At 39.3% G+C, this 17,483-nt stretch overlaps 1 protein-coding gene across 1 annotated transcript in view; it reads left to right on the top strand.

Moving 5' to 3' along the window:
• The first annotated feature begins 3,054 nt into the window (after nt 1-3,054).
• LOC126188891 (hydrocephalus-inducing protein homolog) overlaps nt 3,055-17,483 on the top strand; it is a 54,150-nt gene continuing 39,721 nt past the window's right edge. Inside the window, exon 1 of the mRNA XM_049930574.1 lies at nt 3,055-3,079. Coding sequence (XP_049786531.1) covers nt 3,071-3,079 — 9 coding nt within the window. The 5' untranslated portion in view covers nt 3,055-3,070. The remainder of the gene's footprint in view (nt 3,080-17,483) is intronic.

Raw genomic sequence — 17,483 nt, 5'->3', positions numbered from 1 at the left:
GTCAGTGTGATCATGTGATGTATCTGACCCCAGGAATGTGTCAATAAAGTTTCCCCTTCCTGGGACAATGAATTCACGGTGTTCTTATTTCAATTTCCAGGAGTGTATTTTCCTCAGATACTGTATAATCACCAGTTTATATGCAAAATTAGTCTTTTGATTTGTATATTGTATGTTGCCTGAAACAATCATACTTACTTCGAATATTTATCTGTGCTATCATATATTTACAGATACTTTTGGACATTCTTTGCTACATCCCTGTCCTTACACTAGTTGCAGGTTAACTTCTTGTATGGATTGTAAGGTTACTGAATTCAAAATCCTGTCTCTGAAAAAAAAAAAAAAAATAAAATAAAAAAAACTGGTTGTAAATAACTTCATCGATGCATAGTGTAGAGAATAGTAGTTGACTTTTTCAGTGATCCCGTTTAGAATTATATAGGAATTGTCAGCTGAACACAAAGAAAGAACATAACACGTATATACTGACCTATAAATTTATGCAGATGTGTTTAATGATGATAGGGCAAGTAGTTGGCCATGACCTTGTTGGAGGAACCATCATGGCATTTGCCTGAAATCATTTATGAAAACCACAGAAAACCTGAATCAGAATGATTCGATAGAACATCAACCTGTTTCCTCATGACTCTGAGACTAGTGCCTCAAAAAATACACTATTTCATTTGACTTTTATCTTGTATGCAGTGCTCTTTTATGCGTATGTACGTGAATCAAGTTAGTCTGAAAACATGAAAAGTAGTTGCACTCTGTTCATCTAATTCTGCATATCTTTGCAAAACTGAATTCCAGTTGGTTTTTCATGCTTAGAATGTCATCTTCTATACTTCATGGGTTTGCTCTCCATTGTTATTGATTATGAATTCCAATTTCACACCAGAAGTAAGCACATGCTCAAATAATTTTCCCCAATAATTGATGTTTCATTTTCACAGTGAAAATAAACCTTGGATGTTATATAGTGACCTATATACAGGGTGATAATAATTAAAATTTCAGTATCAAAAACCTAGAGGAAAAAAGAACTATTCCTCAGAGTGACATTAAATTTGAGTGGAATATGATTGAAAAATGGGAAAATGTTATGGAAAAAAAAGTTAATGAAAATGTTACCAATAGATGGCACTGCTAAGTGGCAGAATATGCAAAATAAAAGATGCTGGGTACATGACTGTTCCTCAGTTTGCATCTTAGATGCTCGTCATGACTATCGCAATGCTATATTGTATGGTGCTAGTAAAGTTCTTTTTCAAGAGTGGTGACTGCACCAGCAGGTCTGCGGAAGTTACAGACACTCAAGGGCATTAAAAAAGGGGTTGGTCTGATGTCTGCCAAGGGTATGGAGAAAATGATTATGAAATTTGAGAAGGTAGAATCGTTTGAAGTGCCATGTGGGAGGAGGAGGAAAACAATTAATAAATGCCAGTAGAAGATGTGGCCACAGATTTACAGGGGTGATCGAGTGGTGGTGTGCAGACATACAATGCACAGGGAATTGCCTGAACTTTGGACATACCTATGAGCACAGTGCATAAAATTTCTATGAAATGTCTCACATTACTACCCATACAAAATTACCCATGTTCAGGAGTTGCTTCCTGCTGATCTGCCAACAAAACAAATGTTCACTCAGGAATGTCTTGCTCATGTGGACATGGGCAATGAACGACCATGGAACATTCTTTGGGCAGGTGAAGCTAATTTCCATCTCCACGGACATGTCAATGCACAGAATTGCAGAATATGGGCAACAGAAAATTCAGTTGCAGATCGAGTACTGCCTCATTTTGGAAAGGTAGTTGTGTCGTGCTGAGTGACAACATCATGTATTGTAGGGCCATATTTTTTGAGGAGATAAGGTCTATTACCTATGTCGTCACTGTTAAATGCTGTGAGAGTCTTTTGAGCACCAATGTCATTCCAAACATTCAACAGCTTTGAAATGTGGGTAGGATCACTTTCAGGCGTAGGTTTGGTGCTCTTCCTCACGTTGCACAATCAGTGAAGCATCTGCTGCAGAGGCATTTTTGAAATGCTGGAAGCCCTACAGCCTGCCCATCCAGATCACCTGATCTTTATCCTTGTGACTTCTGACTGTGGATTTATCTGGAAAGTGCTGTTTTCAGTGCTATGATTTCAAGTGTAGCTGAACTGAAGGCAAGTATTGCGCAACACATTCTGAATGTGACCTTTGAGACATTAGGATCTCTCATTGAACATGCTGTTTCTCAATTTCAACTTGTGCCAGAAAACAGTGGACAGCATATTGAACATGTCTTGCGGCAGTCTCACAATTAAAAACTGATGTCATTATTGTTTCTTATACAATTTTTGGCTTCGGGACATTTAAAAACCTATATTTCCCATTCAATGTGGTACAACCTAGCCACCTTGGATGGGCTTACCTAACATTGGCATAACTGTTCACTGGCAAAATTGTGCAATCATGAACTTTGCATATGGTTGGGTGCAACTCAAACCTCCATTGTATTACGACTCATTTGTATCTGAACCAATTTGCATTATACTCCGTTCAAATTTGACATTCTGAGCAGCAGTAGTTTTTGTACAGTGTTTTCGAACTGGAACTTTACATATAATCATCCTGTATATATATTTATGCTCACATGTCTATATCTGTTCAAGGATAGGCCTTTTGGCTTATCTCTGTTGTTGGATATGGTTACTTGTTACTGTCTCTTTCTGATTGGTTATTATAGTGAAAGTCAAACACATGTGTTTCTCAGTACTTAGAGGAAATGTGGTTCTTAGTGAACACACTAACTCTGTATGTGTGGTGTTTGGTGTATTTATTGCTCATCAGTGCAACTTCCTTGTTCAGACACAAGAATCTTTAAGTTCTAGGGACAAATAAAAGAATCTGCTGCATTGTACTGTTATATGTGATGTAGCTTACAGTTACTTTACACTCCTGTTGTTTTCAGGTGCAGCCATGGATTCAGAAACAGAGCTGATCCTTAAGAAGGAGCACAGGTACAGCATGTCAGAGCTGTTCCCTGTACTCTTGGACACTTATGATACAAAAATGTTGCAGGTAAGCAAGCATACTGTCATACACATTTATACGTCTTGCTTGTTATTTCATCTCACTGTATATAAGTAGTTGAACATATACTACTTCACAGATTTGTGTAAATTGTAATCAAAAATATGAGTCATTAAATGGCCATTCTTTGTGCTATTCTGTTACCTTTTTAAAATCAGAAAAAATTGAGTTATATAGTTTAAAAATGATGGTAACTGTGTCGCTATTTCCATGGTGAATAATGGTAAATGTTAACTGCAGCATTGTTGCAAAAGTGAAACGTAAGTTCATAAAGACTCTGTCTTAGAAAAGTAGTGCAAGCAAGATAGCATGGATGACCAACATATGAATTGTGTTGCCTGGCTTGTGATGTGTGATTGTATATTGATGATTCTATGATTAATAACAATGCTTTATATTATTAAGTTGGACATGATATTTGTATCAACAATATTTTGTTCCTTTGAAAACAACGTAACGCCAAAACTCATAAGAATGAAAGAAATTAAATAAATTTTGTGACCAAGTTGAGAGTTTTATTACAATGATTTGTGATATGCCATTTCAGTACTGGTTACACGATGACTTGTTCATGGAATGAACGCTTGTCATTATTCTGGGTGGAGCTGTATTGAAGAGTATATTCACTTTACTAAAATGTATGTTTTTGCTTGCTTCTCTTGGAGTTGACTTCATTGTCTTCTTTATAGTGGTTTGATAATGCTGCAGGTCTGCTTTGTACAGAGAACAATCTACTGATGCTGGGATTCTGAGAGTCTGGTGAATCGTTATGTATGAAATAAAAATATATTTGCACATTGAATATAAATGTAACATTCGTTTGCTTTCTTGAACTATCAATTCAGCTACAGTGCTTTACATCGCATCACACATGATTTGCTTCCATTACTCCACAACTTCCTGCAAAGCATTCACAAAGAAGAATGGCAAAGGTAACTGCTGTGACTCGCCGATCTTTCAAAGTGCCGCCGTGCAGTTACGAGCGTCCTTTATGTGCGGCGCTGTCTGCCAGCCATGCAGCAGCAGCGCCACCTAAGCAGCCAGCCAGCCAGTGGCCGCTAGACTCGGATTCAGTTCGGATTTGACTGTTAAAGTGTACACATGTCTTACTTTGTTTACTTGATCTGTGACTTACATGTATTGTGTTGTCCTTGAAATATATTTGTTCAACTTGACGTTATAACTATTGCTGCATGGCTGGCAGACAGCGCTACATGTAAAGGACGCGCGTAACTGTGCGGCAGCACTTTGAAAGATCAGCGAGTCATAAAAGTAACATTTGAAACAAAGACACTTACATCATTGTGCAAGACATTAACTGATAACTATTTGGCAAGAACTGGTGTATTTAAACTTAGACATTTTTACATTAGGTCTTCAGAATTGATTCTACACATCTAAGATATACATAATTATGTATGAAATAATGAATTTTAGTGTGTACAGTTTTATGCAAATATATAAATTTATGAAATGAAATTACTGATACCCAGTGATATCAGAGAATTCTGAATATGTTTCAGGCTTGCTAAAATCAAAAAGTGAAATTGATAACCATTTTTGTAGCTGGCACCATGATCCTGAGTAGACAGTGCTTCAGCAGAATATGAAGTGGTAAAGTAAAGAAAAGAGAGAGTTATCCATATGTGAAGTGTGCATGATGCATCATAGGTGATTGCGATGAGTGCAATCTAGCTTGTATTGTTGATGATGATGAGAGCAAAGTGAAAGGGCATGTGCTCCCACATTAAGAAACATTGTGGAGACATTTGGAATTCAATTCAGGAAAACAATACAAAGTCTGGTGTTCAGGAACTACTAGGCAGTACCTTACTAACCAAATACTGGTGGTGAATCGTTTTCCTGCAACTGGAATTCAAAGCACTTGATTAAAACAGTTGGAAACATTTTACACATCTAAGAAATCTGTCACAAAAGTCATTGCACCACACACAACATACTTTGCAAATATGGACACTACTGTGTGTACTTTCAAATGTGTACTTAAGGAGGTAGTTGAGATTATACCTGTAGTACACTGTTCTCTTCCCCCCCCCCCCCCCCCCCCTTTACTTTTCAATTTCTAACCTTTCAAAACACTCTTATTAACTGAACATTGTTGTATCCACATGAAACACACTAACACCATCATCAGCCTTGGGATGGGAAGAATATAAAAAAAGTTAAAACCAAACATATTCTTTACCAAGTTGCCTTGAAGCTTGTTAAACATGATTCTCATGAAGATGCCTCTGTAGAAATTTGAGGTTGAAAGAGGGAACATTTAAGTCGTACAGCTACATCTCCATCTAGCAACTTTGTATTGTAATGCGGGCTATTCATGAGAATGATCTATGGGCCACTGAAAATGCTCATGCTGGCAAAAGATGCTTGCGTCTTTTATAAACATTATATGCAGTGTGAATAATATACTGTGCGTGCCCTGATTTGTAATATTTGCAGTTAGTGCATATTCAGTGACTTAACACAACAGGGACAAGGCATGGTGTGGCAAGTGCAGCAACACTTACTGGATGTAGACATTTATACCTTGACAGCACCCTGTGAAGGTGTCATGACCATCTAAGAGAAAAAGGATATACTGTAGTGCAAATGCTCAATACACATTAAGACTGGAATTCTTAGATCTTTAAGTTGAGGTTGGTATGGTCAGATGTACTGAATGATGTATTTGAAGTTATGAGTCACTGATAATTGGGTAACGTTGATGAGAGGTAGAAATGGACCCTGCTTGGGTCTCAGATACTGTGACTATTGAAGAGCAGAGGTCTTACATCAAGATTGAAACTTTATGCGACAAAAACCCGACAGGAATCCACAGTGCATTAAGTGAAGTTTGTTGTAAGTTCACAGTGGACCTTAGTACAGTTTCACATTGGGTTAATGATTTTCATAGTGCTCTTATGAGCATAGATCATGCAAAACCCAGAAGGCCAAAAACGTCAACGCATGAATGAATTATGAAACTTGTGACAGATGCTCATGTTGAAGATCATAGTGCAACTTGTCAGAAACTCTGTGAAGTCACAGGAATTCCCCCCAACATAAGTATTCTGTGTATTCCGACAAATGATTTGAAGAAGAGAGAAATTTCTACGAGATTGGCCCCACATCTTTTGACTGCTGAAGAGAAGCAGAAACACCTGGACATTGCAACCTTGCTCAAACATTGATTCAACCATGAAATCTCTGTTGATGAAACATGTATTAAGGACTTTTAAAGGGAGTTGAAATTCCAGTACAATGAGTGAAGAGCTTCAGATTTTCCACGCCCAAAAAAAAGTTCGATGCACTCAATCAAAGATCAAGCAAATGATTTTTTGCTTATAATCACCAAGGAATCATCATGACAGATAGATTCCTATGTGGAACAAGTGTACAGCGATATATTACTGTATCTTCATGCAATACCATTGCAGAAAAATGCACAAATTCTGACCTCAGTTGCTTGAGGCTGGGCCACTCATTCTCCCCTGACAATGCTTGCCCACATATTGGCAATGTTGTAGCCCAAAAACCGCATGAATACGGATGGAAAGTGTTGCTGCAGCATCCCTACAGCTCAGACATGAGTTCTAACACTTTGGACGACCTAAAGTGGTGAGGTATGTATGTAAACTCCCACATCCTTACCAATATGACTTACTTGAGATGGTCAGGCGACTTTCCTTGCTGGTTAGCTTGCTGCTGCAACCTCCTTTACTCCTCGTCTCTGAAGTATATTTGCTAGGAACAAGAATTTTTCAAGACTCTTTCTACTTATAAAAATAAGCAGATGTACGCAGTTTCTTTTGCTCCATTTAACAATGTATATTTAAACATTAAAATTTTACAAATGTCATTCTCCACATAAACAAACACTGTCAAGTAAGTCTCCTCACATTTCCAAAGGTTGGAAACACATAAAATAAACATTCATAAGCGAGTTGGTTTAAGAACCATTCGTAATTTATGAACATGTCTTGCTTCTAGCAAGTCCAACACATGAATTAAGTTAAAAGTCAATGGTCAAAGCTCGTCCCCCCCCCCCCCCCCCCCCCCCCCCCCCCCCCCCGCAACAGTCACTTTAACTGACACATCGAAGAATGTTATGTAATTATTGTTTATGCTTTTCATCATGGCTTCTGTGGCACTGGTGGCAAACACTTGTCAGCGTCATTGAACCGCCATTCTTACAGTCTTCTTATAACAAACATCCGACCTGCACGCAGAAATGGGTGGCGCAGTATATACGCTTCTCCTCGTCCACACTCGTACTTAAAATATCAGGTGTTCGAGACGGTGGAAGGACAAGTGTCTCTCAAATTTACACCTAAAGTCTTGAGGCACTACATATCCCTCCCCTTAGCTGGAACATGCGATATTTTATACATATTCATTATGTACTTTAATATCCCACATCATAACAATCCACATATCAAAAGTAATCATTTACTACCTAAGTTTATATACACTATTTCTCTTTTTTCCCCCTTAAATCCTTGTACTCTGTAGAGCAGGCTTCCAATTGTTGACTTTCCACTAATTCCTTACTCTACTTTGTTTTTAGAACGTAAGCCTCTATTTATGATTTCATTCCACATTAATCTTACTTATGAATGGTGAGGATTCTTCAGCTCCAATTGTAAATTCCAGGTGTCATGGACACTTAAATATTTCATCCTGTATTCTAATTTTTTGTACTATTTTTCCTCAGTACCAACTAGTATCATTATTCATAGTAGTTTGTATTCTGGAGGAACTCTGGGCAAATGAAACATGAAATGCTTGTGGTATATAGAATTCAAACCAGAATAATCCCTATAAAATGTGTGACTTCTGTCACCCATTTAGGAAGAGTACCTATACCTTACGTGTGGGTTGACCCTATGAGTACACTGCCTCCTTCCGTTTTGGTAGGTATGCCCCTCTTGATTCCTATTTTGCTATGGTACAAGTTAATGCCCTTCTTGTTGCCCCTGTTCACACAGTATAGGTCAACCTTTCTTAGGTCTACCTATCTGCCTTTTATATTCAATAAATGATGGGTGTCCCCCCCCCCCCCCTCCCCCTTTATCCTTTATGAGTAGGCCTCTTGGTTCATTTCCCTAGTATACACCTTTATGTACACTATAATTTAATGTTTTGTGGTAAAGTTACAAATCTATTTTACACCTCATCTCCATTTCTTGATACTTCAATTCATACCCTAGAGTCCTCCTTTACTCAACAATTTCTAACCATGCCTATCTACTCTATTCAATATATTTTACTCAAGCTATAAGAGTCCCATGATCACCCTACAATTCAAATTCATCAGAACATTTGTTAGAGTGACCTCTCTGGCTTTATGTTCCCTTTCCTTACTCATGCCTTCTTCTTATGTACACTTGGAAATTGTCCCAGATCTTATACTTATATATGATATTGAATCATCATAGTTCTTACATGTATATATTTTCCTCTATATACATGCTATGCAGAACCTTCACAATAAACAACGTGTGTACATGCAATGCAGAACCGTCACAATAAATGATAATTTGTGCATCCTTTGCCAGTGTACGCACTCCTTTCCCCCTACAACACTTGACAGTTCTCCCCTTTTGATGTGTAAGATCATTGTTTGTGTAATCGTATTTTTTGTGTGTATGCGTAAGTGTGTTTGTGTAGCCTGATTCTTCGGCCTACTTATAAAAAACAAGTTGTAGGTTATTGAAAACCACGGAAAATGAGAAGGACTTCTGTGATAGAAGTAGTTGAATATGGAAAGCGTGAAAGGTAGACTGGTACTTATATGAGAAGTAAGACAGGTAAAAGTAGAAATTATTGCTAAGATCAAAGAAAAGAAAGAAGATAGCCCCAAAGACAGGAAACCCTTCCCACCCCCTTTCCCCAGGATCCCTACTTCGCCGGTACTTGAGTGGGAAGCCGGAGGAGGTATGGTGTTAAACATCTCCTAGAGAATGGCCATTCTCACTTTCGCCTTTGAAGCCCCAAGGAAAATCTTAGCAACCCCTATGGAACGTTAAATGGTGAAGAATCAGTCACACTTGTTTGCGAGGGTCGTTTGAAATGTGTGGTGTGTGTTCTGTGTTATCCATGATTTATTTGTTAGTGTAAATTATGCTTTAATCTATAATACCCACCCCTTCCAGAACCAATACAAACCCTTCCATATACATCACATTTCATAAAAGGTATTAAATGTTCTATAAAAATAGGAAATTATACACCACAATGAAATAGTTGTTTAGTTAATCACTTTACACTATATTTTATACACACATAAAATACTCTGTTCAGTTTATGTCATCTAGACATCACTCGGTTTAAATAGTATCATGATATTATATCTTTCACTAAAATAATATTTTATTCGTTTCATTTCATGTCTAGAGATCATTGTTCATCTGTGATTCTCTTAAGTTTTCTACTTTACTGCCATATCTGGTTTTCTATTTAATAAAATTATAGGATAGTTTAAGAATTCAAGAATAGATTACAGAATAGTTTAAGATATGAAGGGAATTCAGTGCTGGAAAAAATAGCACAGAAGAAACACCAAAAACAACTCGAGATCCGATGGTCATCACTCTGCCTGTTAACACAGAACATAATGTCCCTGGGGGAAAGATGTGACTCCGCCTGGGTCCCATGGATATGACCTTAACCTCACTTGAGGAAGTGCAAACCTGCACTTCTTGTTCAATTTTGTGGGAAAGTTTTCCCGCAGCAAAACAATCACCACTTCCCTCGGTAACACAACATTAGGTAAAGTTATTCTATGTTCTAATCTGTCCTGGAAAAGTGTGAATTCTTTCCACAAGTCTTCTATAATCTTGTTAGTATTATTAGGTTTGGAAAAAGCAACAGTCGCAACGTTTCTGGAGATTATACTCTCGGCCATTTCTCGATCTATAATTAGCTCAAATGGTTCCGCCAGACTACTTACATTTGTCATGTCGAAGTTGGTTAAGTTTTCCCTGACATTCTGTCCTACATTATTTACTCGTGAAGTGACAACTCGTACTGACACCTGTAATCTGTGATTGACTAATCAACATTAATCCCATAGACTGATTCACACTCTCTTTTACAGTAATCATTTTCTGTCCCATAAAATTAAATTTAACATTACACATAATTTCAAAAGATTATAATTTTTTGCTAATTTCAGACTCTACACTATTACATTTATCTTCAATTTAGAATTCTAACTTCTGGGCCAACTTCTGCAATTGGTCACCCTGCTTTTGGCTAAGGTCAGTAAACATTTGATTCATCTGAGTAGTTAAGGAATTACTTACTTCTTTAAGTCTAATTGCAAACTCTTCACCTCATCATTTAGGGCATCGAACTTAGCACTTAAAACCTCACCCTGTGCTTCCAGTTTTTTCACTTAAAGTAGCACTTAGTTCCCTTCTTATAACAGCTGAATCCGCGTTCTGTACATCCAACTTCACATTCAACTGAGTATTTTGAGCTTCTAAATTTTTACTTAGAGAAGTAATTTGAGCATTTGACTTTGTTCTCACTGAGTCTAACTTTAGACTTCAGTTCTTTGATTCAATTTGCTACTTCAGTTCAGTCTGGCATTTCCCTAGTCACTTTAATAGCTGTGGCTGGTTCTACTAGTTGCTGTTCTTGATCCATATTCTTTCTACTTTTAGTTCGAGTTATCATTTAAAAAATTCACCTCTGAGTATAATAACTATACTAACAGTCTATTGTTAAGCAATGTCCTTAACTTCACATTCAAGTAATTGTCTTTCACTCACCTGGCCTAGAGTTTTATGTTGCGTCAGTGCGCAGGTGTGGAATCAGCGGTGGTGAACAGTGCGGGTGCTGGCAGCTTTGAAGGTTAGTTTCAGTGTTGGTGTCGGTGAACAGATTCATAGTCAGCACTGATGAGCAGCATTTGGCACCATTGGCGTCAGCTGCTGGTTACTGTGCCCATGCCCCCGCAATGTGTATGAGGGCTGCTTGCTCTTCACACTGGATCTGCGTCGTCGAATAGATCTTGTCGTAATCTTCTTAGTCTAAACTGTTGGGACTTTCCTTACATCACCTCTTGTCTGGTACTCATTAATTTTCACCCTTTTTGCTGTTTATGCAGAATCCAACTCCGCGAAATAATTTCTCTGTCTTGTTACTGTTGGTTGCTATGGAAACTCACAATATCTTCTTAACTCGATTTCTTTTCAAAATTACTCTTTCTTCGGGTCCTGTCATGGCCCACACGTTCTAACACTTTGGACAACTTAAAATTGTGAGGTATGTGTGTAAACTCCCACTTCCATAATGATACGACTTACTTGAGATGGTCAGTCGACTTTCCTTGCTGGTTAGCTTGCTGCTGCAATCTCCTTTTCTCCTTGTCTCTGAAGTACATTTGCTCAGAACAGGAATTTCTCAAGACTCTTTCTACTTATAAAAATAAGCAGACTTATGCAGTTTCTTTTGCTCCACTTAACAATGTATACTTAAACATCAAACTTTTACAAATGTCATTCATTCTCCACATAAACAAACACTGTCAAGTAAGTCTCTCGCATTTCCAAAGGTTAGAAACACATAAAATTAACATTTATAAGCGAGTTGGTTTAAGAACCATTCGTAATTTATGAACATGTCTTGCTTCTAGCAAGTCCAACACATGAATTAAGTTAAAAGTCAATGGTCAAAAGTTCGTTTTTTTCCCTACAACAATCACTTTCACTAACACATCAAAGAATACTATTTAATTATCTTAGTGCTTTTCATCACAGCTTCCATGGCGCTGGCGGCAAACATTTGTTGGCGTCATTGAACTGCCACGCTTACAGTCTTCTTATAACAATTGTCCGACCTGCACACACAAACGGGTGGCGCTGTATATACGCTTGTTCTCGTCCTCACTCATACTTAAAATATCGGGTGTTTGAGATGTGGAAGGCCGAGTGTCTCTTGAATTTACACCTAAATTTCTTGAAGCACTACAGAGTCCACCAGACTTTGTTGAAAAAACCTATGTGTGGATGTCATTATCTTTCTCTGGAAGAGTACTCTACCACCTTTACCCAAGCCATTCTACATATGAACAGAAATGGTGTGCTGGGTGAAATAATGGAGCCTCTGAGGCACTGCAGTTCAGTCTTAGAAAAGCAGGGAGACTATATTGAGTGACTGTAAAGAGATTAAAAAAGTTAATGTGTAAGTAAAAAAAGTTAGTGTGCATTACTCATCAAATGTCCTTCATAATAATTTAATGTGTAAGTAAAAAAATAATTATGCATTATTTATGAAATTTCCTCATAATATTCTGGACAACAAGAAGAAAAGAATAAATTTTCACAACCAGAAGATAAGTTTTCTCCACTAATGCAGATAACTGTTGTGCATGTTTGTTAAGTACTCAACCAACATGGACATATGTAGCAATTGTGACATGGAACAGTCTGCAACGGGTTTGGTAAGGAAGAGTAACAACAGGATAGCATCAGGCAGACCAGACAACTGCAGTTCAACTCTACACACCTACTACTACAGTGGTGTGAGTCTTTGCAACACATCACATTAGCAGCTCATTGCCGTGGTAGCAACTGCCCACCACAGCTTCTCAACATGATGCACCAGCTTTGCCTGTGCAGTTGATGGCAGAATTTCCAGCTCACCGTTCTACACACTGGGTGAGATGTGATTTTGTCAGTTTTACACATTTTTTTGTATCTTATTGTTTTGTGTACTGAAACTAACAACATTAGTTACTGACCTGTGGGAGCGAAGAAGCTCAGGCCCTTAAAGCCAAATTGGAAGCTACCTTTAAGGCTCAAGGAGATGCTACTATTAAGAAGCTAGAAGAAAGTATCAGCCAAAAGTTAGCAGCTATCAGTACCGAGTTGTTGAAGACAGAAGTGTTTGAAGAGTAGATGATGTCTATAGTTAACGTACAGGATAATAAAATTATTGTTATGGGCAAAGAATTGATTTGCCTAGCAAAGTACAAGTAGACATTACGGCAGAGTGTGATTTAGTAAGAAATGAAGTACACAATCATTTGAAATATGTTCATGATAAAAGTACAAACCCCAAACAAAAGCGCTGGCAGGTCGATAGACACACAAACAAACACAAACATACACACAAAATCTAGCTTTCGCAACCAACGGTTGCCTCGTCAGGAAAGAGGGAAGGAGAAGGAAAGACAAAAGGATATGGGTTTTAAGGGAGAGGGTAAGGAGTCATTCCAATCCCGGGAGCGGAAAGACTTACCTTAGGGGGAAAAAAGGACAGGTCTGCTTGTGTCTTGTATGTATGGATGGATATGTGTGTGTGTGCGAGTGTACACCTGTCCTTTTTTCCCCCTAAGGTAAGTCTTTCCGCTCCCGGGATTGGAATGACTCCTTACCCTCTCCCTTAAAACCCATATCCTTTTGTCTTTCCTTCTCCTTCCCTCTTTCCTGACGAGGCAACCGTTGGTTGCGAAAGCTAGATTTTGTGTGTATGTTTGTGTTTGTTTGTGTGTCTATCGACCTGCCAGCGCTTTTGTTTGGTAAGTCTCATCATCTTTCTTTTTATATATATATATATATATATATATATATATATATATATATATATATATATATATATATAAAATACGGGATATGGTTGAATCAATTATTATTTTGGAGATACTGTAGACCATAGAAAGGAAATACAGAAATTGTGGAATGCCATAGAAACTACAAAAAGAGACATTCTAACTACTGACACTAACAATGGTGTTGGTATACCTTCTGAGTTTTTTGAGGGTATTCAAATTGGAAACAGAATAAATTTTTCTGATTTTTCGAAAGTTCAGACAGGTTTGGGAAGTGAAACCACTGCATTTTTCAAGGATGTTCTCCAGATCATTACCAGAAAGATAGATTTTATGCTTAGTTATTTAGTCAATGATACAATTTTTAAAGTTGGTAGGGATACCACATCCCAAAGAACTGTTCCTGGTTGATCCAGATACAGGCCAGCAAAGGGACTATACAATGCTGATAAAGTTAAGAAATATATACCCCCCTCCCTCCTCCTGAGAAATTGCGCACTTTGCAAATTTGGTGGAATAATACCTGCCAAAATTCCTTGTTAGTGGCTCTGGTATTTCTTCCTTTGATTTCTCCAAACCCATTCCTTCCCTTTACACTAAATCCCATGCCACTTTCCTTGACGTTGACCTCCACCTGTCCAATGGCCAGCTTCACACGTCCGTCCACATCAAACCCACCAACAAGCAACAGTACCTCCATTATGACAGCTGCCACCCATTCCACATCAAACGGTCCCTTCCCTACAGCCTAGGTCTTCGTGGCAAACGAATCTGCTCCAGTCCGGAATCCTTGAACCATTACACCAACAACCTGAAAACAGCTTTTGCATCCCGTAACTACCCTCCCGACCTGGTACAGAAGCAAATAACCAGAGCAACTTCCTCATCTCCTCAAACCCGGAACCTTCCACAGAAGAACCCCAAAAGTGCCCCACTTGTGACAGGATACTTTCCGGGACTGGATCAGATTCTGAATGTGGCTCTCCAGCAGGGATACGACTTCCTCAAATCCTGCCCTGAAATGAGATCCATCCTTCATGAAATCCTCCCCACTCCACCAAGAGTGTCTTTCCACCGTCCACCTAACCTTCGTAACCTCTTAGTTCATCCCTATGAAATCCTCAAACCACCTTCCCTACCCTCTGGCTCCTACACCTGTAACTGCCCCCGGTGTAAAACCTGTCCCATGCACCCTCCCACCACCACCTATTCCAGTCCTGTAACCCGGAAGGTGTACACGATCAAAGGCAGAGCCACGTGTGAAAGCACCCACGTGATTTACCAACTGACCTGCCTACACTGTGAAGTGTTCTATGTGGGAATGACCAGCAACAAACTGTCCATTCACATGAATGGACACAGGCAGACAGTGTTTGTTGGTAATGAGGATCACCCTGTGGCTAAACATGCCTTGGTGCATGGCCAGCACATCTTGGCACAGTGTTACACCGTCCGGGTTATCTGGATACTTCCCACTAACACCAACCTGTCAGAACTCCGGAGATGGGAACTTGCCCTTGAGCATATCCTCTCTTCTCGCTATCCGCCAGGCCTCAATCTCCGCTAATTTCTAATTTCAATTTGCTGCCGCTCATACCTCACCCGTCTTTCGACATCATCTTTGCCTCTGTACTTCCGCCCCGACTGACATCTCTGCCCAAACTCTTTGCCTTTACAGATGTCTGCTTGTGTCTGTGTATATGCGGATGGATATGTGTGTGTGTGCGAGTGTATACCTGTCCTTTTTTCCCCCTAAGGTAAGTCTTTCCGCTCCCGGGATTGGAATGACTCCTTACCCTCTCCCTTAAAACCCATATCCTTTTGTCTTTCCCTCTTTCCTGACGAGGCAGCCGTTGGTTGCGAAAGCTAGAATTTTGTGTGTATGTTTGTGTTTGTTTGTGTGTCTATTGACCTGCCAGCGCTTTTGTTTGGTAAGTCTCATCATCTTTCTTGTTAAATATATTTTTCCCACGTGGAATGTTTCCCTCTATTATATTCACATCATTAATTTGAACCCAACAATCACGATTGTTATTGTCACTGTTACATTTCGTAGTCTTTTCTGTCGTCTTATTTCCTCCTTCTGTTTTTGCCAGCAGTTTCACTTTCTATTCACCTTCTCCTTTTTTACCGTAATCCAGTATACAATTTTATCCCGCCGATATATACTCAATAATACGTAACGCACTTCCAAACCATAACCAAAAAATTTTTTTTCTGCTTTCAACACTACCGCTGCAATAAAATCCACCGTTTCCAGTTCACAAACAGTTCCTTTCAGCTATTAAACAACCTTTTCGGCTAGTTTTAATAACTTTTGCTTTATTTCCATTTCCGTTTTTCTCACATCACCGATCATTTTTAGCCGCTTCCCACAGGTTTTAACGTCATTATTTCTTCATCAGACAATTGTTAGCTTCATTTCCATAATCTGCCACCACCAAACCACTCCTTTTAATACATCCTCACGTAGTTTTTCGATATTTTCCCATATTTCTCCACCCTTTAACGTGTTTTGGCGGCAACACAACCACCTAACCTTTATGCACATCATTAGCTACCTACACAAGCTCACCACAGAATCAACATAGCCCAGCTCTAACCAACCCTTTTTCGCCTTTTTTCACACCAGATCTCCATTTGCTTTCTAGTTTTACCTTTATCTCTCCCCATATATTTTTATATTTATTTTCATTTTCATTTCAGCCTCATGTTCCACTTTCCACCTTCTAGTACCATGTCACCCTCACAACACCTCCACAACGACCCCATTAAGTTTTATTTACATTCCCTCCGCAAACATGCCTTCGCCCTAGCCAGATTACACTCCCATATTTTATTTTCTCAGGCTTGTCTGACATTTGGCATCACCCCCAAAGGCCTCACACTTAAAGTTCCCATTTCTGGCTGCAACCCTTCTTTCCATCAGTCCCTATACCAGTTCCAAACCGAACAATCCATTGCCCTCACCCACCTAATCCTTCACCTACACATCCACTCAGCCAATCAACACACCCATCAACTCCTATCCTTAATAAAAGTCCTCAATCTTTCCTCACCCACATCCACACCGGTTGTTCAGAGCATCCTCCTACAGGCCATCCGCAAATTAGAACAGCATGCCACCCTCCACCTTAAAAAACTATCCAATCTCCTGGTTTCCCACCTCCGGAAAGGCAACTCACTCACCCTTCACAACCTTTCCAGCAAACCTCAACCTCCTCTCATTGCACACAAACCCAGTCTCTCCCATCTACTCAATCTCCCACTTCCAGCTCCACTCCCTCCAAAACCTCAAAATTCCAATCAACACAATCTGGAACCACAACACCCCAATTCAGTAGTTAACCTTTCCTCCAAACCTCTCTCCCAATCCGAAACCTCTGTCCTATCCAAAGGCCTCACCTTCAGCCCCACTCCCAGATTCAACCAAACAGCCCTGGTCAAAGATTTACTGCCCTACACCCGTACTCTCTGCTGGAAATATCACTTTGCCACGAAGAAAAATGATCCTAATCCTACTCCTAATGATCCAACTCCCCAAGACACTATCCAAATTGAACCATGCCTGGAACAGTTCCGTCCTCCGTCACAGCGGGACCCACCTCCTCTTCCTCAAAATCACCCTCTCCTAACCTTCCAGGAATTTCTGACTTCCAGCCTTGCCTCTCAATCCTTCTTAAAAAACCTTAATCCTACTCCCAACATCACCACTGCTGAAGCCCAGGCTATCCGTGATCTGAAGGCTGACCAATCCATCGTCATTCTTCCGGTGGACAAGGGTTCCACGACTGTGGTACTTGATCGTCGGGAGTATGTGGCTGAGGG

Source organism: Schistocerca cancellata, chromosome 5 (assembly GCF_023864275.1).
Source record: "Schistocerca cancellata isolate TAMUIC-IGC-003103 chromosome 5, iqSchCanc2.1, whole genome shotgun sequence".
Classification (NCBI taxonomy): domain Eukaryota; kingdom Metazoa; phylum Arthropoda; class Insecta; order Orthoptera; family Acrididae; genus Schistocerca; species Schistocerca cancellata.
This window is presented reverse-complemented; position numbering and strand designations above follow the sequence as displayed.